The sequence below is a fragment of the Elephas maximus genome, chromosome 12 (genome assembly GCF_024166365.1).
Source record: "Elephas maximus indicus isolate mEleMax1 chromosome 12, mEleMax1 primary haplotype, whole genome shotgun sequence".
NCBI classification, from domain to species: Eukaryota; Metazoa; Chordata; class Mammalia; order Proboscidea; family Elephantidae; genus Elephas; species Elephas maximus.
The window spans coordinates 90,252,791-90,276,260 of NC_064830.1; the positions used below are offsets into that span (position 1 = coordinate 90,252,791).

General features: G+C 54.2%; 2 protein-coding genes across 7 annotated transcripts; one reads left to right on the plus strand and one right to left on the minus strand.

Annotated features, from left to right (window-relative positions):
* The first annotated feature begins 344 nt into the window (after positions 1–344).
* Positions 345–3,910, plus strand: HSD3B7 (hydroxy-delta-5-steroid dehydrogenase, 3 beta- and steroid delta-isomerase 7). 2 transcript variants are annotated; one of them, XM_049904493.1, is made up of 7 exons: positions 351–477; positions 841–1,015; positions 1,253–1,408; positions 1,712–1,820; positions 1,898–1,997; positions 2,206–2,368; positions 2,855–3,910. In XM_049904493.1, the coding sequence occupies exons 2-7, from the start codon at positions 847–849 to the stop codon at positions 3,319–3,321; spliced, it is 1,164 nt and encodes a 387-aa protein (XP_049760450.1). In that variant the 5' UTR covers positions 351–477; positions 841–846; the 3' UTR covers positions 3,322–3,910. The 2 variants fall into 2 exon arrangements, with proteins under 2 accessions (XP_049760451.1, XP_049760450.1); XM_049904494.1 differs by lacking the exon at positions 2,206–2,368 and having other exon boundaries at positions 345–477; positions 2,855–2,939.
* Positions 3,891–23,130, minus strand: STX1B (syntaxin 1B). Of its 5 annotated transcripts, XM_049904524.1 has the most exons (11): positions 22,860–23,130; positions 14,100–14,172; positions 13,859–13,933; positions 13,559–13,658; positions 13,393–13,467; positions 10,365–10,438; positions 9,908–10,016; positions 9,649–9,722; positions 7,905–8,042; positions 7,681–7,791; positions 3,891–4,458 (listed from the first exon to the last, which is right to left on the minus strand). In XM_049904524.1, exons 3-11 carry the CDS (start codon positions 13,877–13,879, stop codon positions 4,339–4,341), a joined length of 822 nt encoding a protein of 273 aa, XP_049760481.1. In that variant the 5' UTR covers positions 13,880–13,933; positions 14,100–14,172; positions 22,860–23,130; the 3' UTR covers positions 3,891–4,338. The 5 variants fall into 5 exon arrangements, with proteins under 5 accessions (XP_049760481.1, XP_049760478.1, XP_049760482.1 ...); XM_049904521.1 differs by lacking the exon at positions 14,100–14,172; XM_049904525.1 differs by lacking the exons at positions 14,100–14,172; positions 22,860–23,130 and adding an exon at positions 18,196–18,214.
* Between the last annotated feature and the right edge of the window lie 340 nt (positions 23,131–23,470).

Below are 23,470 nucleotides of genomic sequence, written 5' to 3' on the forward strand. Positions count from 1 at the left end.
GACTGCAATAGCCATGCCAGAAATCCCCCACCAAGGCCGGCCAGAGCCAGGCCAAGGTCAGGCCTCCTTCCCTTCCCAGAATCACAGCTGCTGCTGGGCCTCTGGCCTCCTGGGAAATCCAGCAGGAGGGAAGAACTGAGGTCATGCAGTGGGAATGAGGTTACCCTGCGGGCTCCATCCTGCAGCCCCCAAACCCCTCAGCTGATTCTGGTTCTCCCATTCACCTTCCCAAGTTCTTTGCTAGAACGGGTTGCCAGTGGGTCGCAAAATGGCCCAGTGGCCACTAGGGGGCGCCCTATGGCGACAGCATGGGCTGTGGAGAGGTGGAGGCTGGTCTCTGTTCCTGGAATGAGCCAGGAGGGAGGAGGAGGAGCAAGCGGAAGGGGGAAGGTGTGTCGCTGGCCGACTGGCCCAGGCAACAGTGACGAGAGACAGCCCCTCCAGGAACCAGTTTGGACACTGGCGCAGTCGCTTCAGGTAGGTAGAGGCCACACCAGGGCCCAGGCCTCCCTTCCCCTAGTCCAGCCCTTCCCACCTTCCTATACCCTCCCTGCCTGCCTTCCGCAGCTCCCTGCCTCCCCACCCTCCTTTTTTGCCCTAGAGCCTTTCTACCTATCCACCCCAACTGTTGACCCCTTCCTGCACCCCAAGTGCTTACCCTCGTTAGTAACTAGTTGGCAAGGTCACAGGTCAGTGGCCTGGCTGTTGTGCCTCCAGGCACAGCTCCAGCCCTGGGTCACTGCTCCAATCTACTAGGCCAGCAGGCCCCCTTCCAGAAGTGGAAGGTTCTGGAGCAGGTAGCAGCAGCCACCCCAGGTAAGCCAGGGCTTCTTCCCCCAGCCCAGCATGGCAGGCACTGCACAGGCCCAGGAGCAGGTGTACCTGGTCACAGGTGGCTGTGGCTTCCTGGGGGAGCATGTGGTACGGATGCTGCTACAGCAGCAGGAGCCCCGCCTCCGTGAGATACGCATCTTTGACCTGCATCTGAGTCCCTGGCTGGAGGAGCTAAAGACAGGTGAGTGAGGTGTGGAGGGAGTAGGGCAGAGGGTGTGGACTCCTTCCCCCATCATCTCTCAAGCCAGGATCCCCAGCCCTGTGGTGGAAAAGATGAGGCCTGTTTATGTTCCAGTCCACATGGATGGGATGAATGAGTCACAGTGGAACAAGTGGCTCCCAAGGGTGTAGGCTGAACCCAGCAGCTAGTCTATGGCTCAGCTCTGACAGGGCCTCTGGCCTCCCCCATCCCTACCAGGGCCTGTGCAAGTGACTGCCATCCAGGGGGATGTGACCCAGGCCCACGAAGTGGCAGCAGCTGTGGCTGGAGCCCATGTGGTCATCCATACAGCTGGGTTGGTGGACGTGTTTGGGAGGTCCAGTCCCAAGACCATCCACGAGGTCAACGTGCAGGGTGAGGGGCCCTGCCTGTTTTCTGCCTCCTCTAACCTACCTAACACTCCTTGGCACATGGCCTGATCCTGCCTGTTTGTTCTCCATCCCTTCTTTTGCCTTGACCTCTTATTATGGCTATCTGTTCTGTGTGTGTGACAGCCCTGCCCCATGTCATGGCAGGCCCTGCCCTCACCTGACCTGCTGTGGTTTTCCCCGGACCTGGGGAAGGAACTGTGAGCTCTCATCTAGATTTGGGATGGGTAAGAGGAAGATGCAGAGAGGGAGGGAGCCTTGGCTTGGCTATACTCCTTCTCCACCCCAGGGACGAAGAATGTGATTGAGGCTTGTGTGCAGACTGGAACACGGTTCTTGGTCTATACAAGCAGCATGGAAGTTGTAGGGCCCAACATCAAAGGCCACCCCTTCTACAGGTGAGCTCAGATCCCCCTCATACTTTAAGAGCTCCATCTACCCTCAGCATTAAGGGTCTTCCCTCTTCCTCCACTAGGGGCAATGAGGAGACCCCGTATGAAGCAGTACACTCGCATCCCTATCCTTGCAGCAAGGCCCTGGCGGAGCAGCTGGTCCTGGAGGCCAATGGAAGGAGGGTGAGACTGGAGAAAATGAGGCACAGAGATGAGGGGTGATGGGGGCTGCCCAGAATCCTCACAGCCAGTCAGAGACAGAGCTGGGGCCCACTCAGGCTTCCCTGCATCTCGCCCTGGGCTCCTCCTTTCTATCTCCAGCCTGAGGAGGCCAGGGCTGAAGCAGTCCACTAGGTACTAGGTCTCAGCAGTGCCTGCCTTTTGCCACCAGGTCCGTGGGGGACTGCCGCTGGTGACATGTGCCCTGCGCCCCACGGGCATCTACGGTGAAGGTCACCAGATCATGAGGGATTTCTACCGCCAGGGCCTGCGCCTGGGGTGTCGGCTCTTCCGGGCCATCCCAGCCTCTGTGGAGCACGGTCGGGTCTATGTGGGTGAGGCCTGGGCTAGTGGGGGAGGCTAAGAACAGGGCAGGAGGATCTGTTCTGGGTGTGGACAGGACTAGGTGATTCCGGGAGGGGCAGTGTATACACTGGCTAGAAGTAGATGATCTGTACCTGAGCCAGCGTAGAGACCATGAGGAAACGTGACTACACAACTTGGGAAGGCTGACATAAGAAGTGTATCATTGGCTGAAGCGAGAATTGCAGTCATGAGACAACACTGCCTCAGGAGAGGAGAGAAGCAGCATCTACACAGGCCCAAAAGAAGGGGTAGCATCCATACAGGCTGGCCAAAGAGAGCAAGTGGCTACAGGGGCCTGGGAAATAGCAGTCTTTACCAGAGCTTGTAGCTATAGTGGGCAGCAGCTATATGGGCCTGAAGAGCGGGTGGCATGTACATGGGCTGGCCCAGGAGAAAGCAGTGTCTGCATGGTCCCAAGGGCACTAAGGGGCATGTCCCCCTCCTCCCACTGGCAGGCAATGTGGCTTGGATGCATGTGCTAGTGGCCCGGGAGCTGGAGCAACGGGAGAAACTAATGGGCGGCCAGGTGTACTTCTGCTATGACGAGTCACCCTACAAGAGCTACGAGGACTTCAACATGGAGTTCCTGGCCCCGTGTGGACTGCGGCTGGTGGGCACTCGCCCGCTGGTGCCGTACTGGCTGCTGGTGCTCCTGGCTACCCTCAATGCCCTGCTGCAGTGGCTGCTGAGGCCGTTCCTGCTCTACGCGCCCATGCTCAATCCCTATACTCTGGCCGTGGCCAACACCACTTTCACTGTCAGCACCAACAAAGCTCAGCGCCATTTTGGTTACGAGCCTCTGTTCTCATGGGAGGACAGCCGGAACCGTACCATTCGCTGGGTGCAGGCTGTGGAGGGTTCACCCAGTGATGGCGGGGCTGGGGCCTGGAGGCCTGGTGTGGCCCAGCCACCCAGGTCCTAAGCTTCCAAACCCTGGATGAGCTGGAAGGGTTACATCCCAGAGCTGGAGGCCGGGGTCTTGAGTGGGATCAGCTGTCTTAGAGCTCTCCGCCTTTTAAATCTACGAGCCTTGAGACTGTGTCAGGATGTTTCCAAGTCCTAGGGCAGGTCGTCTTCACGTGCAACCTGGGCTTGGCAGCTGCTTGGCAAGAATCTAACGCCCCTGGAGTTTTCAACTGCCCCTGCCCACTTCTGGCCTTTCCATGTGGCAAGAGGGCAGGGGTTCCACAGGCCTCAGGGTGGCCTCCTGGCATCCATCCAGCACGATCCTCAGGCCTGGATTCAGAGTGAAGCTAGGTCTTTGGGTCTTCTCACCCCTTTCGTCCCTCCTGGGGTGGGTGGGGGTCATAATCCCATTATTTCAGAAAATGTATCACCTTTACATGGTTATCTTTTAATGGCCCTCAATGAAAGCTGAGGAAATCAGTGCACCTTCATTTCTTCCCACCTTTCCACCCAAATTCGGTTCCTGTAATAGTGTTAGATCTCTGCCCGTAGACGCCCCATTAACTCTGTACCTGGTCAAATCTGGATTAAAACTCCTTTTCCAAGCCTGTGTCCATCTACCTGCCCAGTTCCCCCTCTCCTCCACTACCACAGCATCTACCCCTCCCCACGGCGCCCCGTCCCAGGTGGGGACAGAAGGATGTGAGCACACAGCAAACCCACTGTTGGATTGGTTGCTATTTCTCCCATCCCACGGGGCCCAACTTGGCCCAGGGTTGGGATAAGGGGCTCCGGGGACAGGACATGCAGGGCTTGGGGGGAAAGGCAGAATTTTCCTGTGTTTTATCCGTTTGCAACTTGGTTACCAATAGAGAGAAATGGGGCTCTGAGGGCTAACAGGAGGGGGTGGCCTGGCCCTGGGCCCCCAGCCAGACCCCAGGAGTCCTGTCTCTTCCAGGGAAGGGAGGGAGACAGCTCTAGAAACCCACGGAGAAACGGAGAAGGGGGCAGGGGCTCATGTCAGCAAACACAGCTATGTCACGTGACATGCCAGCAACACGGAAACACGCCAACGCACAGAGCTCCACAGCAGGCAAGAGACGGGCGGGGAGAAAGGAGCGGGAACCAGCCATCTTGTCCTCTGTGGGGTGGGCTGGAAGGAGGCAGGGTGAATGCATAGAACACATCATATGTACACGCTCAAGGCGTGGCAAGAGCGTGCATCAACCCACGGGCACATGGGATGGACACGCAGTGTGCTTTGTGAGAGGCAGGGCTGGGACGAAGGGAAGAGGGGAGCATAGAGCTCTGGCCAGGCCCGGGACCATCAACAGGGCACACATGGGCTTGATGGTTGTAGGTGCACGGAGGGTGGACAGCACACGCTTGTCCAAGAACATGCAAAAGACGTCAGCCCCCAGACAACATTCCAGGACACACACAGCAGCCAACAAGCAAACACATCATACGATGTGTGCAGCTTGTGGAATGTTAGGGCACAGCAGACCCTCTGGGTCCCCTGGTCCAACCGGGCCCAGAGATGGGCAGCTGTGGGCCTAATACTACTCAAGGAGGCAGTAGCATCACTCCAGCCACAGCTCCGCCCTCCTCTTGCAGCCCCAAGGAAGAAGGTGGGGGGCGGGGGGTGCTGGGTCCTGCTCTGGTATGCCCAAAGGAGCCTGAGATAGGAGCGGAACTGGCAGTCAGACACAGGGCAGTTAGACACCTGTCTTCAGAACGGCATTCTGGGAATGGACAGGCTGGCTGACCTCCTCAGGACAGCCGACCTGGGGGATTACACACATGGCCACACAGACACTCACACAGGCCAGAGTGGGGAGGGACAGAGGAGAGGCAGTCTGTCTGAGCCAGGGCAAGGGTGGGGAGGTGCATCGGGTTCTGGGAAATTACATTCAAATTCACTCACACCATACAACATCCACACATGCTTCCCCCTTGCTATAGGACCCTGGGAAATCCATACACACACCTGAGTCCCTCACCTTGCACACATGTACAGCCCACCCCAGGGCACAGCACGTTCATGTACTTGTCTTCAACCTGTGAGTCCATTTTCCTAGGCATGGAGAGAAGGGCTTCTAACATTGTCTTCTGCCCTGTATACCACCTACCTGTCACCAAAAACACAAACTCACCTGGTTGGCTGAAGAATGTGTGAGCGTGAGCATATCTCAAGACACAATGAGGGAGGAGCTGGCCCTTTCCTCACCATCAGAAACTCAGGCCTGAGTCCCACTCTCAATCTCGCCCTGGTTGGGGGAGCGTCTATCACTGACATTTTAGCAGGAGAGGTGTTCAGCGGATGGGACCTAGCCCGCCCTGAGTGGTTGCTGCCACACTGGCCACTCCAGTACGTCTGAAATAACCAGTTCTGCAAACCCAAGGTCCCTGAGATGGAGCCCAGGGGGTGAGATTCGAGCAGTGGGGACAAACAGTGGCTTCTCCCAGGTAAGTACGTGGGAGGTGGCACAGGCAGGAAGGGGCGGGGCTCTGATTTTCAATCTGCCTGGGACAGCCCTCCACACCTTGCCTCCTGGGTGACATTGCCACAAAAAGCTGCTCCAGGAGGCATTTGTGTGTGCATGGGTGCAGGCCTGTACAGTCACCATGCCAACAGTTGCATGCTCATGGGCTCTGGCATGTATGTGGGTGCCTGGGTGTAGCCACCTTCACGGGTCCTCCTCAGCCTTGGCATGTGTGTGTGCACTGAGGGGTACCAACTTTCATGGTGCCAGCCTCCCCACAGGCAGAGACAGAGAGAAGATAAGGACCCGGGCATGTGTGCAAGAGCCCCTGAGGCCTTGCAGGGCAGGGAGCCCCGGTTGCCCAATATTGCTGGATCAGTGTGTACGCTCATGACCACATACTGGCAAGCAGCTCTTGGGGAGGGGCAAACAAATACAGATGGTCAAACCTGGCTGGGTTACATATCCTTCAAGATAAACATGTGTGTATATGCAGAGTACACAGTGGGGCAGAAACACACTATTTAGAAAGCTCTCCCCCCCACACACATTCACACTGCTGTATTCTAGGTAGAATAGAAATATAGATTTCTGTGTCCACCCAAAACAGATGTCCAGTACAAATCGTGGGGAGGAGAAGACCTATCGACAGTTCAGGTACCTCCTGAGACACATGTCCCTCACACAGTCTCTGCTACCTATGGGGGGAAATTCACATATATATACAGGCTGAGCTAGGTTAGTTCCACGTGTATGTGTCCACCCACTTCGGCTGAACCCCATCGGCTTACACACACACACACACACACACACACACACACACACTCTCTCTCTCTCTCTCTCTCCCTCCCCAGGACACGTAACAGCCCAGGAGGGTCTGCTCCACATCACGCTGGGTGTCCACCATGGGCCCCTGTGTATTTGGACAAACTGGATCCTCTAGTAATGTGAATGTGAGCCTCTGTACACACCACCTGCCCCATCTGTAGCAGACACAGGTTAGGGATGCCAGTGGGGGAAGTGCTGTTGCATTAAATTCAAACACAAAACTCCACGTACACAAATGCTGTGTCCATGGATCTATGTACAGACACACACACACACAGAGAAGACAGAGCAGGACTTGGTGGGCTGCTGTGTTATACTCGACCACAGTCTACACAACACCCCGGGGTGAGGGGGGAAATCAGGCCACACACAGACTTCAGGGGGGGACGGGGGGCAATGTGGTGCATCTACACACATCTACACACGTACACGCACACGCTGGGGTATCCACACGTCTCAAGCATGTGCCGGCGGCATGCATGTTGGTGTGCATGTGTACTCACGCCTGCTGCTATCTACGTGCGGGGGAAGGGGGCAGTGGTCTATGTCAGGGTGAGGACCAGGAACTCCAGGGTCTGACGTGGGGGTGGAGGAAGGGATGGGGCTGCCTGGGTCTGTCTTGGGGGTGAGCCTGGAGCAGGGGATGGAGTGAAAGGGATGGTGGGGGTATTGCTCCCAATGTGGTGGGGGAGGGGTCTGGGAGAGACGGGGTGTGGGGTCTACAAGCCCAGCGTCCCCCCAATGGACGACGCCAAGACCACCCCCAGCACCACACAGCAAATGATGATCATGATTTTCTTCTGCAGGCCGTAAAGGGGAGAAGGCAGAAAGAGAGAGCCGGAGAGATACAGAGACACACAGACAGATAGACAGATGGGGAGAAAAGATAGGGGAGGAGGGTATGAGGAAGAAGAGGGGAGAGAAAACATAAACAGCAAGATGTCAGAGCCAGAGATAAAGCCTCTCACCTGATTTCATCACTCACCTCTGAGCCCAGGCCCAGCCCCACCCACTCGGCTCCCAGCCCACCAGCCTCCACCGGGTTGCCCACCCTGGCTCACCCTCCGGGCCTTGCTCTGATATTTCACAGCTTTCTTGGTGTCCGACACAGCTCGCTCCACGTAGTCCACAGAATGTTCCACGTTGTACTCAATACGGTCAATCATCTCACCCTGCAGACAGAGGAGACGGCCCATGGGGAGGGTTAGGGCCTGGGCTGGAAGAGGGGCCCTGGAAACTGGGGGAGCCTAAAGAGGCTCCCAGGGTGGCGCGGCTGAGCCGGTACCTGGCTTTCCACGAGCATGGCCATGTCCACAAACATGTCATGCAGCTCACGGATGCTGGTTTCCAGTTTGATGATCTCGTTGTGCCGCGTCTCAATCTCGTTCAGCGCCTGCTTTGTCATCTGCGAGTCCATTTTGATCTGAGGGCAATGCGAAGGGGAGAGAGCTACAGACCACCCATAAGAGCATGGACTCTGCACCCTGAGTGGCTGTGTTCAAATTCAGCTTCATTTACTAGCTGTAACCACAGGCAAGTAATTTAACCTCTCTGGGCCTTGGTTTCCTCACCTAGAAGATGTGGGTAACACCCACCTCACCGGGTTGATATATGTAGACTGATTAGAACAGTACCTGGCACACAGCAAGCTTGTTCTGAGGCCCCGGCCCACCACCTTGTCCCAGGGCTCCTTCTTTCACACACACACCAGGCTACTGGGAGCCCAGGGAAGACAGAGGGAGGGATCCAGCCTCCCTTTGTGGCCTCATCTCCCATACATCTTAGAGCCAAAATCATCCAGTGGCTCTTTGGCAAGTGGCCCATTCTCCCTGTCTTTGCTCACTCTGTTCTCTTTATCCAGAATGCCTTTCATCCAGCTCCTCACATCCAAATGCTTCTTGTCTCTCAAAGCATAACTCAATGCCACCTCCCCCAGGAAGCCTTCTCCAACTCCCATGTTAACCACCCTTGACTTCCACATTGGGGCCCCATCTTTGGCTTACACAGCCCTTGCCCAAAGTCCACACCACCTTGCATTGTAATGTCGGGTTTCTACTGAATGATGGTGAGCCAAGTGGCAGAGTTTGGCCCTTGTCCATGGAAGTGCCTCTTCTTGGAACCACCCACCATGCTGCCCTCCATTCTCTGACAGACAGACAGCCTGGGCAAAGCCGTTTGCAGGCCTCCAGGCTACCTAGGCCACAATTAATGTGCTCAAAGCCAGTTCAACAAAAATCAATTATTCAAATAACAATTTGTTGAAAGCTGTCAGACAACCACTGTCAAAAAAAAAAAAAAAAACAAACCCAGTGCCGTTGAGTTGATTCCAACTCATAGTGACCCTATAGACAACCACTGCACACACTTTAAACCTAGCCTAGAACCCTTAACCACTGACATTTTGCCACCAGAAGCAGAAACAGATATAGGACTAGGCAGCCCAAGGCAAGAGTCTATAATGAGAAAGAACCCTGGTTAGGCGAAAGTCCATTCATTCACGTATAAAATGACAAGGGCAGGGAGTGGGCAAAGCCTCAGCAAAATTTACAACTTGTTTTTTTTTTTAATCTTCAAAATTTAGCAAATTAGTCACTTGGTGAAATAACTTGCCTCAGTAAGGAAGTATGTAGTGAGTGTATCTTACTTAAGAGTGCTGACTCTGAAACCCGACCACGTGGATTCAAATGGTGGCTCTGCTCCTAGCTCTGAGACCTTGGGCAAGTTATTTAACCTCTCCGGGCCACAGTTTTCCTCATCTGTGAAATGGGGCTCCCTGTAGGGTTGTGGTGAGGATTAAATGAGTTAATATATGTAAAATGCTTAGAACAGTGCCTGGCACACAGTGAGCGTGGGCTTGCCATTTTTATGGGTGTGCCTTCCTGCCCTGCCCCCATGGAATTTCCCCAATTCCCAGTCCAAGGCTGCAAGTTATTCCGGGATGATTTTAGGATCCTGAATTCAACCTGGGTTTAGGAAGGAGAGACAAGTGCTGTCCAAAAATAGGCCCTATCCCCACCCAGCAGGCTCACATCATCCGTGAAGATGGCCAGCTTCCCGCTCTCCAGCATGTCTTCCAGTTCTTCATTAGTCGTCGTCCTTCCGGCTGCCGGAAGAAAGGACTCCCGGCTCAGAGGCTGGCCCAGCCTGAGGCCTGAGATGGTGGGATGGGGCTGGGACCCGGGAACCCTCCCTGCTACCCAGCCTTAGGCCAGGTGCCCCTCGCCACGAGGAAGGGCTGTGGTCTGGAAGAAGACTTGGGCAGGCCCGGGGAATCTGGGGCACACGCACTGATCTCCAGCTGCCTCTGGATCCGGTCCTTGCAGCGGTCCCGGTACTTGGACTGGGTCGCGTTGTATTCGGTCATTACCTCCACGAACTTCCGGGAGAGTGTGGAGTGCTGGGGTGGTGGGGGGGAGAGACACATCAGGGAGTCAGGGAGCAGGGTACACAGGGAGTGAGGAGGCAGTGGAGGGTGGAGAGGAGAAGGATGGGCTGAATCAGCTTTCCGTCTCTTCTGCTCGGGCTGCGAGTCCAACCCCACACAAGTTCGCAGTTCTTTACCCACGTCCCAGCTCCCCGACCCCCTAACTACGCCGAAACCGGCAAGGCCCCCAGATGTGGCCCCGCCCACCTCCCTATAGCCCCGCCCCGCTGGGTCCCGCCTCCGCGCCGTTGGCCCTAGCAAAGGCCAGCCTCGGCGACCCCCAGCTCAGCTCTGAGCCGCTCGCTCGGCTGCCCCTCCTACCTGGGTCTTACGGATGCGCAGGTCCGCGGAGGAACGGTTCAGCCCCTCCTCCTGTTCAATGCTTTGCTCGATTGCTGCGGGAGAGAGGACGCAGGGACTGACCAGAGACCCGGGGCATGGGGGCAGGCCCCAGGCCCGTGAAGAGATGGCACACCCATGGCCAGGGCGGGCAGTAGAGGATCCAGAGTGTGGGAGCAAGAGGCCAGCGAATAAGGGACAGGTGTTTGAGGCGGTTCCGGGGGTGAGGAGGGAGAGAGATTGAGGTCCACAGTCACCAGACAGGCCAGCCCAGCAAACCCATTGCCTTCGAGTGCATTCGGACTCATAGTGACCCTATAGGACAGAGTAGAACTGCCCACAGGGTTTTAAAGGCTGTAATCTTTACGGAAGCTGGCTGACACATCTTTCTGCTGCAGAGCGACTGGTGGGTTCGAAGGGTAGACTTTTTGGTTAGCAACCATGCACCACCAAGGCTCCTCACCAGAGCGGACTATTTATTCTGGCGGAAGGATTGAGTCTTGGACACTTCCAGGCCTGTCACTCACTTCCCCAAACCCCAGGAGTGTGGACCCAGGGCACAGGAAGGTGCCGTGTATGTGAGGTTTTCCACTTCTTACGGCATCTAGAAAAGGGACAGGGACCCACCCTGGGATTTTTTTCTGGTGGAAGGCAGGCACTTCCAAGTGGGTCAGATTCTAGTAGCCACCCTTTCTTTGGAAAATTCTACGTTGAACAGACGGATGTGCCAACAGGGAACATAGCCCTTCCCCTGCTCGGCAAGGTGATCGCTGTCCAGGGTAATCCCACTTCTAAAGGATGCTCTGGAAAACGCAAGGATTAACTGGGATCCTTGCTTTCTGTATCATCACTCCTGACACTACCATTCAGATTTTCTTAAAAAAAAAAAAAGAACTGTGGTAAGATCTCCTATGTTGGGAAAATGCACCAGGGACGAACCATGGGATCCTCTCAGACCTCACAGGGCCTTGAGGCCATTCCTGAGAACATCACTTCTCTGTTCTGCTGCAGCTGGAGAGGTATGGGACTGGATGGCACTCCAAGGCTTCCCTGCCAGCAGTGGTGGCACCATGACTGAGTGACAGCTCTGGCCCAATCGCTTTGGGAAAACACCAGAACACAAAACCAGTGGTGTCAGAATGTGCTGGCCCAGACTGGGGTCCCACTGCTAGACTTGGGGTGAAGCCAAGCCCGGCAGCGGGGTGGGGGGGGGGGCACAAGGTCTTTTACACGATCTATTTGGCATGTTACAACAATCCTGGAAGCTCAGTGATATCAGCCCATGTTCAGACTAGTAACTGAGGCTCATATGGGCGAAATAACTCACTCAAGGTCACACGCAAAGCCTGAGCTCATGTCACCACATAGCTGGAGGAGGAAGGAGGCGAATTCTTCTTTTTTGGAGGTCTGGAACATCAAAGTCTCTAAGCCACTACCACTTTTCCAGCTTCTTTCTGGGCCCATTCCTACAACCTGAATCACGGGGCCTTCATGGTTTTATAGCGAGTATTTGAGGTCAGAGGTGAGTGAACCCAAACAGATCACTGCGTCCAGGGGTTTTTAAACCGTGTTCCACGGAACCCTGCCTCTGAGAAGGAACCTCAGTGGCTGCTGCAGGGAGGTAGGGCCCTGGACCTCCCAACTCCAGTTCAGCCAGAGCAGCCCAGGATGCTCCTTAGAAGCGTGGATGGCAAGACTTCATCTCACATACTCTGGACATGTTATCTGGAGAGACCAGTTCCTGAAGAAGGATATCATGCTTGATAAAGTACAGAGTCAGTGAAAAAGAGGAAGATCCTCAAGGAGATAGATTGACACAGCGGCTGCAACAATGGGCTCAAACACAGCAATGACTGTGAGAATGGTGCAAGACTGGGCAGTGCTTTGTTCTGTTGTACGTAGGGTTGCTATGTGTCGGAACCGACTTGATGCACCTGACAACAATAAGCCCAACTTTTGTCTGTTTTACATATTGGGGTCCCTTGTAAGGTTTCATTTGAAAACAATATTTTGTTGCCAAAAAAAAAAAAAAAAGCCAGCTTTGAAATTGCTTCCGTTTTTTTTTACCATACTAATGAGAAAGCTGAGGGTAGAGGGTACGTCCAGAGTGAGTTTGCAGTGGAGGCTGGACTCTGTCTGCCTAAATTTGAACTTAATGTGCTCCCAGCTTAGGAGATATCCCACTGCAACATAATCTCCTGAGTGCGAAAGGTGTTTGTTTTCACAAGTCAGCATTAGAGGTCCACACATGTCTCCCTGTGAGTCCAGAGCAGCACAGAATTCATGTCCCCATCTCCCTGGCCCAAGGTCGGGGCTCTCAGGTCTCAGGGCCAGGTGTCTGGTATAGCTCCTTTTCCCCAGAGCCTAGCACTGTGCCTGGGACACAGTGGGTACCTGGTAAAAGCTTTCTGATGCTGAATTACCGTGAGGATACAAATTAGCATCACGGTAACACTGCTATTCCCCTGGCACCAACCGACAAGGAGGTTTCCAACCCACAATGCTTTGGGGGAGGGTAGTTATTACCAGCACCCAAGCCCTTAAATTAGAGTGAATACATGAGCATTTGGCAAGTCCCTCCTGAAAGCTTTCCAGCCCCTGATGTCAGCCACACGGTCCAATCTGTCCTGAGCTGAAGACACCATTTCAGAAGCATTTGTTGAGCCCACCTACTGGGTTCTTAGTGCCATGCCGGGCACTGTTCTGGGGAAATAAGGACTTAATGAAAGCAAAGACACTTGGAAGACATGATATTTTTCTGGCAGATGAATGCTGGTTTCATGCTGATGGAACCAGCAGAGCTTAGGTCCTATTTGGACAGAAACCCTCCTCTCCCTCATTTCTCCCAAAGAATCTGGAGCAAAGGGGAGAAATGTGGGATTTTGTGCTTTCTCATTGTTTAGGAATTTGGCTTATGAAAGTCTGTGGATATTGCCTAATGGAAAGGCCTTTTCTGTTCAATGGAGGGCAGAGTTCTTTTGTGCCCTGGTCAGGGGGTTGCATTCCTCACCTTTCAACTTGGACCGAACCTTATTGGCCGTCTTCTTGATGTCTGCTGTGAGGTCCTCCAGCTCCTGTTTGGTCTCTGAGGGAAGGGGAAGGGCAGGTGAGAAGCCTGGTGGGGCCCAGACTCCTCCTTCCCCTGCCCCATTAGCCCTCCAGCAGTGGGCACTCACTCTCATCTGGGTTGGGGGCGGCCAGGATGGCACTATGCTGTTTTTTCACCTGCTCCACATCCTCCGACAGCTTCTCGATGCAGCCCCGGATCTCTTCCACCTGGGGCGGAAGATTGCCTCAGCCAAGTCACCAGGCCAGGCAAGGGGACCCGGGGGATTTGGTTCAGGGAAATGGGCCAGGCACAAAAAGGGGTTGATAAAAGGCCAGGGAGGGTACAGAAGTGGTGGGGGGAGGGGGGGACAGGAAAAAGGAAGTTGCTGGCTGGGGGCTGGGACTGGGACATTGGGAGGTTCAGTTACCTGTTCAAAGAACTCATCCATAAAGTGGTCCCGGTCAACATGGACCACCTCCTCCTCATCATCACTGTCTTTCGCCTGGGAGACAAAGAAAGATTGAATCCATGGGCAGGCCCTACTGTGATCCCCAAGGCTAACCCTCTGGCCCTCTCCCCACTGCACACACATACATGCTCCCAGCTCTAGGCTCAGAAAAGGGGTCTTGGGAGGGGTCCTATGCAGGGTGGATGGCAAGGGCACCAACCAGTCAGGAGAACACTGGATATCTTGTGGAACGGGGTCCTGGACGCCAGGGTAGCGTAGAGCCCAAAGGGCACCTTGGAAGGAATTGGCAAAAGTGCACTTTCTGAGTGGATATGGCCCTGTGGAGGCAGAGTCGCACTCAGGAGGTAGGAGGTGCATTGGGGCAGTTGTTACTGGCTAACCAGTTTGGAAGTATTTCAGTGTTTTTACAACCAGCTAAATGTCAGCCTGCGCTATACTCTTGGCTCCAGTCTCGCCGAAGGGGTCTGGATTGGAGGCCCAGGGGCCTGAACGACTCCACCACCCCCCAGCCTCGCTTTCCTCCCCTTTTCTTCCCCTCCAGCCTCCACTCAATCAACCATGTCCCCTATGCAAGGTCACTGGCAGGCGCCAATTTGAGCAAGCACAGTCAGACCCAGTGAGGGCTGGATGAGAAACACAGGCAGTGCCCCAATCCCCCCTGGCTCCCTGCGTCTTCCTCCCCGCTCCCTCTCGCCCCCTCTCAGCTGCTCTCTAGACTCTTCTCCAAGTATTCTCTCCCTTTCATCCAGCCCCTTCCAACTTCACACCCACCTACTCTCACTTGCTTGGATTTCCCAGTTGCAACCTGCAGCTGCTCAGCACTCCACCCCCAGGGCTCAGAGACACAAAGGGGTTTACCCACCCACACAGCCAACACCACCGCCAGACAGACCAGTGACACAGACAGAAGGGCTGACATGCAGGCACACAGAAATAGGCCCACTGGCACCCACACAGAGTACACTGACAAGCTGACATCCACCTGCACGCAGACCCACCGGGAAGCCACACACTGACACATGTGGACATACAGATGTGCTCTCATGCCCTAGGGACATTCAGGAGGGCGCTGCCTCTCCGCGCCTCAGGTCTGTGCACTCATTCAGAGCCAGAAAAGGGCTTCCCAAGGCTGTACACCCCTGGCTGCAGACTTTTGTCTGCTTGGGACAGAGGTCTGAGGGCCAAACCTGAGCCCGTCAAGCTTAATTACATCCTGAAGCCCTAGTCAACTCCAATAGAAATTTAAGCAGAGTTCACCCTGATTTCCAGAAAGAACCTCACCAGAACTCAGGCAGAATATAACTGCCGGAACCTACACAGCATCAAGACAGCACCCAAACAGAGCCTTCTGGTGTAGGCCCACCTGGGATCTAAAGAGAGGAACACACACAGAACCTTGACAGGGTCTGAGCAGGTCGCAGACAGCACCTGATGAAACCCAGACAGGACGAGACAACTGAGATCGAACCGAGACAGAGCCAGATGGGCCCTCGATGGAATCTAGACAGCCAAGAGAACTCAGAATCAGCTGAGCCCTGGGAGAATCTGGAAGAGCTGGCACAGTCCAGCAGAGACCACCAGCTAGACACTCCTGGGGGCACTCAGCTTCCCACCCAACCCCTGCCCAGATGAAGCCCCAGGGATTCCTCCCACAGACACTTGATGTTTATTTCCAGACAACCCCGTATGTCTGCCTGGAAAGGGTGGTTTCTCTGTCTCTGCGCACCCACCGCTGCACCCAGAAGGAGGGGTGGCACCAGGTGGGTCTTGGAGACGCTGATATGACTTCTAGCTTCTCAAGTCTACACCTGACTCGGGACCGCTCTGGGATGCCGGGCTCATTGTTGAGGACCCATGGGCCTTCCATGATGCTCTCCACCTTCTCTGTCCTCAAAAAGCCAGCTGGCACACGAGGTTTCCCTCCCCTAGAGCCAAAAGCCATTTCTCTGCACTTTCTCTGACTTCAAACCCTCACGCAGCTCTCAGCCCTGCTATCTACAGGTCACAAGGCCTGTTTTCAGTCTCTTTCTCTTTCCCTTTCCAATCTTGACTTCAGGAAGGAAGTTCTTCCAATCTCTCCTGTTGTTCCCAGAGCCAGTTCCCTTAGATTCTGGCCTGGGATGTCCTGGGATATCTGTTTACCTGACTCTGAGAGAGGAAGAAAAGGAGCAGACTCACGTTTGATTTATTTGGTATGATAATTACAAAGAAAACTAATAATTCTTTATGGTTTACCAAGCACTTTCACATCCCTAATTCCTTTTGATCCTCACCCCCAAAGCCCTTTGAGAAAGGCTGAGCATATCCCATTGTCCCCATTTCACAGGTGAGGGAACAGAAAGTCAGAGGGGAGAGAGGAAAGTGACTTACCCAAGGGTGCACAGGCTGAGCAGGGCTGGGGAGCCATGGCTTCCAGGACATGCCTCCCCTACAGCCCCTTGGAAGCCTTGAGACCAGGCCACCCTCCTCCCAGTGACTCTACCACCAGCTCTCAGGTCAGCCTCTGCTAAGGCCCAATCTGGGTGGGTCTCTGTGCCCTGAAAACCTAGCAAATATTATCACTTTTTGCATAAGTTTTACATTCTTGTTATCTCATTTAATCTTCATTAAAACTCTGTAAGGACTGTTGACCGCCATGTTTATAATTATGCAGACATTTACATATCATTTTACAATATGTTGGGCACTGCTCTATGTGTTCTGCATATATTCATCCATCCATTCTTACAATGGGACCCTGAGGTAGGTATCATTATAACCTCCTTGTACAGATGGGGAAACTGAGGCATAAAGAGGCTAGGTAACTTGTCCCAGGTCAGCAGCTAGAAAGACCGCGTGACTTTGCCTCTCTGAGCCTCAGTCTCCACATTTGCAGAATGGCAGTGATACTGTCTACCCCAAATGGCAAATGGTGGTCTGGAGGAGGCAACAAGGCCTGGCAGAAAGAATGCCTAATGCTGCCAGAGACACTAATTGCTCAGTGAGGACTAGATATTACCCCCTTCCCCTCCTATCCTCATGTTCCAGATGAGGAAACTAGCTCAAAGAGGTTGCCTGGCCCACCTAGGGCTTCACAGCAAAGAAGGCCAGAGATGGAACTGAGCCCAGTGCTGACTGCTGCTAAATCTAAATCTCGGGCTCTTCCCCTCCATCCTGCTGACAGATGCTGTCCCTCTATTCCCACCTGGCCCCAAAGAGCCTGCTCTGCTGTGCCCTTGGTGCTGCTGAACTCCCATGACTGGGATGGAAAATCAGGAAGAAGGGCCCATGTCTGTCTGTTGTGGGGCTGCGGGAAGAACCCAGACAGGAAGCCAGCAGTTCCAGCCTGTGCGTGACCCTAGACAAATCCCAGCTCCTCTCTGAGCGCCAGTCCCATCTCCTGGGAAATGGGCAGGCTGGGGTGTGTGCTCTTCAAGGGCCTTCCCTGCTCTGTGGTATACATGTGTAATAATAAGTACAACCTCCATTTCTGGAGGAAGTTAGGCCCAGCCTAAAAGAAGGCAGACTGTGGGCAAATGAGACTACCTAGGAAAAGGTGGCAAATGTGCCCTGATCCAGTTTCTGTTGTTACGGATGGACAATTCCAGCATCGGTTTCCTCACATGCAAAATGAGGAAGATAATCATTTACGTACATCTAACACGTATGTACTGATTACCAGGGGTCAGGCCCTATTACCATGCTTTGCATTTTCTCCTTAATCTTTACAACCACGCCATGAGGTAGGTACTCTTCTTATTCCCATTTGACAGGGAAGGAAACTGAGACACAGAGAGATTAAGTAACTTATCCAAGATCACGCAGTTGATGGGGTGGTACTGCCTAGATTCAAACCCAAGCTGTCTGCTCTTCACTCTTCACCAATTTTTGAAGGCTGAAGATTAAATGAGCCTGTACAGAGTTCCTGGGTACCTTCTGGAACTTCCTTGGAAATAACCAAAACAGAATCCACTGCCGTCAAGTCCATTCTGACTCCTAGTGGCCCTGCAGGACAAAGTAGAACTGCCCCACAGGGTTTCCAAGGCTGTAAATCTTTACAGACGCAGACTGCCACATCATTCTCCCACAGAGCACCTGGTAGGTTCAAACCACTGACCTTTTGGTTAGCAGCTGAGCATTTTAACCACTGTACCACTAGGGCTCCATCCTTGGTGGAGAAAAAAAACCCACTGACGTTGAGTTGATTCCGACTCACAGCAACCTAATAAGAGAGAGTACAACTGCCCCATAGGGTTTCCAAGGAGCAACTGGTGGATCTGAACTGGCGACCTTCTGGTTAGCAGCCAAGCTCTTACCTGCTATGCCACCAGGGCTCCTCCTTAGAAATAGGGGGCATCAAATCCAAACCTCTAGCTTCAGTCTGGCTTCCTCTGGGCCTCTTAAAGTACAGGCCTTCCATATCAGAGACACCAACAGCCCTTGTGTATGTGTGCCGGTGGGGAGACAACACAGACAAATACAGAGATGGAAGGAGGAGAGGAGAGAGGGACAAGGGAGCCACAAGTCAGTGACCAAAGAGACAGATGGCAAGATGTTGACACAAACACACAAGATGGTGACCAAAACAGAGGTGGAAAGAGACTGGAATTGGGTGATAGAAAAATCCTAGAGTGTGTGCATGTGTTTGTAAACATAACACACACGCACTCACACATGCTCCTTAGGAGCCTTAAGTGTCCTTTGATCTGGAGGCAGCAGCCTCACACGGAACCCCCACCCCCCAAGCTTCTGTCCATCTGTCTCCTGGCCTGGGCTCCTCCTCCTTCCCTTCCATAACCCAGCCTCCACTCCTACCTCTCTCCTCCATCTTCCCTGCCTTACCCTCCCCCACCTTGCATTTCTGTCCTCCCTCTGCCCCACTGAGTCATTCATTCATCTAACAAATATGTACGATTTGTGCCAAGTTGTCATCTCAGTGCTGGGAATACTGTGGTGAACAAGACCAGCAAGAAGACCCTGCCTCCAAGGAACTGATGTTCCAGTGGGGGAAGACAGACAAGGAAAAACAAGATCATTTCAGATTGTGCTAAATAGTAGGAGGAAGAGAAATAGGGGGATGTGACAGAGAGAAACGGGTATCAGGGGAGGCTACTTTATAGAGGATGGTCAGGGAGGGCCTTTCTGGCAAAGTGACATTTGAGCTGAGTCCCGAAGGAACCAACTGTGCCATAATCTAAGGGAAACAACATCCGAGGCAGAGGGACAGCAGCCCAGGCAGAGGGAACACTGTTCTAGCCAGAGGGAACGGCATTCCAGGCAGAGGGTACGGCATTCGTGGCAGAAGGAACAGTATTCCAGATAGAAGGAACCATATTCTGGGCAGAGAGAACAGTAAGTGCGAAGGCCCTGAAGCAGGGATGAACTTGGCGTGTTTGAATGACAGAAAGAAGTCCAGGGCCACCGGAGGATATAAGCCATCACCCAGGGTTCCCTTGGTCCCTGCCCACCTTTCTGACACGATGGGCCACTCTTTGCTGATGCTCCTTCAGGTCTGCATTTATCAAGTGCTTACTGTACCTGCCCCTACCTGAGTGCTACAGATAGGTGCTCAGGGTATGTGGCCTGTCCTATGCCAACCCCATTCCCACGCAGCCTCAAGTTCAAGCCCCCCTCACTTCAGCTTCCTCTCACCTCTCTTTCCAGTCTCCCAATTCTGCCACTTCTCCTGCCTTCCACTCCACAGCCACCTCCCATAACGTGTCTCATTGTTTTCTCTGCCCAACTTCCCTCTCTATCTCATTTGCTCCCTATCTTTTCCTCTGGAGCCCCAACCTAGCCTCACTCCTTGGGCCCTGAGACCCCTACTCAGCTCACTAACACCCCAATAGAGCCTCCACATCCACCCCAGCAGCTCCCAGTTCCCAACGATATGTGCTTGGTGAACTGGAGACAAAAACCCCGGTTTAACCCCAGCTGTGCTATTAACAGCTATGTGACCTTAGGCAAGTCAGCTTACGTCTCTGGCCCTCAAATTACTCTAAAATAAATTGGGAGGCATATCCTGCCCACCTTAGGGGACTGATAATGAGGGTCCAGAGAAATCAGCAAGTCATTTGTGGAATAACAATCACTCATACAGCATTGCTGTGCACCAGACCCTCTTTCAGGCACTTTGCACCCTGCAAAGCAGGTATTAATCATTACTAGCAACTCACAGATGAGGAAACTGAGGACCAGAGAGGTGAAGCAACTTGCCTAAGATCACACAGGAAGTAGCAAGGCTGGAATTTGAATCCAGTCTGTGCTTTCAATGGCTATGTGATAATCGGACCTGAGAAACCAGTGGGAACTCTAAGGTACCGATGGAAAGACAATCAGGCCCCCTGGGTGACACCCCCTCCCACCACCAGCCCCCTTGGTCCTGCCAGCATCTTCCAAGGCCCTCTTCCTAAGCCCCCCACGCCCTGCCTAGGCTCTCCCACCTACCAGCCTCCTGCTCTCAACACTGGTGGGGGGACACTCCCACTCCTTGCATCTGGCAGCTTCCTCCCGCCTCCTCCCAAATCTCCAGTTTCCCTGAGCTGTGACTAACACCAAACCTACCAGCATTCACCCAGCCCCCAGCACCCCCAGCTGACAGGACTTCTCACCTCTGGCCAGGGGCACCCTGAACTACTCAGATAAGGACTCCCTGTCCCCTGCCTCCCCCCTCACCCCTGTCTTATCCCTTTTTTCCTCCTTCTTCCTCTAATTATACCACAATTCTGCCACCACCTCACCCAAACTGACTTTCCATTTCTCTGGTTTTTTTTTTGAGTCACGGAATCATCTTGGCAGCAGGGGATCTGGGTTCAAATCTAGATTCCTCTCTTGAACAACCTTGGGCAAGTTATTTTACAACTCCAGGCCTCAGTTTTTCCAACTATAGAATGAGGTAGTCCTACTACCTCAACAGGAGGTTGGTAAGGATCTAACCTGCTTTGAAAACTGCACTTCAAGAGAAGGGGAATGATGAGCACCGATACTGGAGCCAGCCTGCTTGGGTTCAAATCCTGCCTTTTACTAGCTGTGTGACCTTGGTCAAGTTACTTACCCTTTCTGGGTCTCAGTTTTCTCTTCTATAAAATGGGATACCCACCTAAAAATGGTCAAAATGGCCAATTTAATATTCTATATATATTTTATCACAATAATTTTGTTGCTGTTGCATTTGTTTCTGTTGTTGATTTGTGACTGAGGACGCCCCACTTGTGACAGAGTAGAACTGCTCCATGGGGTTTTCTTGGTTGCAATCTTCACAGAAGCAGATAGCAGGCCTGTTTCTTCCGCAGTGCCACTGGGTGTGTTCGAACCGCCAACCTTTTGGTTACCAGCAGAGTGCAAACCACTTGCATCACCCAGGGGCCTTAATAATTTTTTTTATTAAAAATAAAAAAGAGGACATGCCAGTACCAACCTCATAGGGTTGCTGTGAGGATCAAAATGGGCTAATATGAATAAAACACTTAGAACAGTGTCTGGTGCAGAAGTGTTGGCTATTATTATTATTGTTGTTATTCTCCTGATGCTGAGAGTATATTTCGTAAAAGTTTAATAAAAAATGAACCTTCAAAATTCCCTCCCTCAGTCACCAGCTCCTCTCTTCTTCCTGCTTGCCTCTCCCCAGAGACAGCAATCCCTTGCCTCCAAGCCCCTTCCCCTTGTCTCTCTGTAACCTGTTCCCCACCCCCAAATCCAGGGCTCCATTCAAAGGCAGACCCCTTCACCCCCAGGGTCGAGACCTCTGTTTCAAAGGTCAGAAAAGCAGAGACACATGTCAACCTGGCAGATGGGAAACTCAGATTCCAGTGTGACCCCACCCCCAGCCACTTGCTTGGCAACCTTAGGCAAGTCCCTTCCCACCCATCTCCAAACCTCAGTCTCCTCATCTGTCAAATGGGGGAATAGCCCCTAGAGCAACAGCCAACAGACTTTCAGTAAAGACCCAGTGCACCAGGATACACTGACCAAGGCTAGTATGTTTATTAATATAACACCACAGGCCCGCGCACATGCCAGACTGTCAGCTCTGCCTCCCCAAGCCCTAGGTTATCTCTCCAAATCCCCCAGCATCCTCCCTGCCCCAGAAACCAGTCTTATCAAGCCCCCACTCCCAGTCCCTTCAAACAGCAGCCTCCACTGCAGACACCAGTGCCACACTCCTCCCCTGTCACCAAACACAACTAACTGCCTGGCCAGACTCTTGGAGGCAGGCCTCTTCAGGCCTGCACCCCGGGGCCCACATCAGCCTCTCCCCGACCCCGACGGTTCAAGATGCCCCAGTTCCCCCCAGCAGAGCACAGCCCATGTCACACAACCCACTTCCATGGTCCTGCATGTGCCACCTCCTCCCTTCCTCCTCTGCACCCCCATCTGCCACCTCTAGGGTCACCCCATCTCAGGGCCTGGCTGTCCAGCTAAGGCCATCTCTTCCCTCCCTATCTCTGAGAGGTGTCTTCCTCCCCACACAGAGCACACACACTCGCATGCGGGTGCACACACACACACACTTCATTCACTGCCAGTTGTCGGCATCTCGGTCCCAGCCCCCGTCCTTCCTCACAGCATCCCCCAAATCTGGGTCCTGCTAGACTCTCCGCCGGGCCCACTAACCGTCCCCATCCTTCTAATCTGGCAAATCTGCCCAGGGGGTGACAGCACCTTCAATTTTCTCCTGACATTCACTCTCCCCCAACCCCCAGGTTAGACCCCAGGGCCCTCCGGGGAATGTGGGGTGTCTGAGGCCCCCGAGACTTCTCCTGCCCCCTTGTGTCTTAATGGCCTCCAACCCCTTCCAGCCACTGTTCCCAAAATGCAGGTTCACTGGAGACATCAGGTGCCTCGGGATACTGGGAGCCTCGGCCACCAAGCTCCAGTCTCATAATGCGCCCACACGTCCCAGAGCCTCCCCCACTCAACCCCCAAGCGCTCCCCAAATATTGGGGTCCCGCCCCCCATTTTTCCCCACCCCCAAGCTCACACTCCGCAGCTCCTGAGTCCGATCCTTCATCCTGCGACGGCTCCTCCTCCTCCTCCTCGTCCTCCTGCCTCTGCTGTTGCTCCCTGCCTCCTGCCCAGGTGCTGAGGGCCGGGGTCTAGGGGCGCCGGGGGGCACCGGAGCTGCTGGAGGGGGCCCGCTGCCGGGGGCGGGACCAGGGGCGGCTGGCCGAGGGCCGGGCAGGGGCAGGGGCCTGGGCCGGGCTCGGCTCTGCCGGGGCTGCGGTGGCGATGCGGCTGCGGCACAGGGTTGGATGGAGGGATGCGGGAGCCGAGGCGTGGGGGAGGGGGGCGGAGGGAGGTAAGGAGGAAGGGAGGGAGGGGGGAGCCGGGAGGGGGCGGGGAGCAGGGGGCATGCGCAGCGCCGGGGGCTGGGGGCGCCTGGGGGTTGTAGTCCGCGGGAGGGGGAAGCACGAGGAGAGGGTCTGGAGAAGCCTGGAAGGGGGTTACAGAGGGCTGGGGAAGGGCAGAGCCAGAAAAGCTGGGAGAGATGCGAAGAGAGACGATGCGGAGGGAGGTACTGAGATGCTGGAAGAGTGAGAGTGAAGGGTAAGGGAAGAAATTAAGGGAATAACCTTGGGGAGAGGCGCTGTG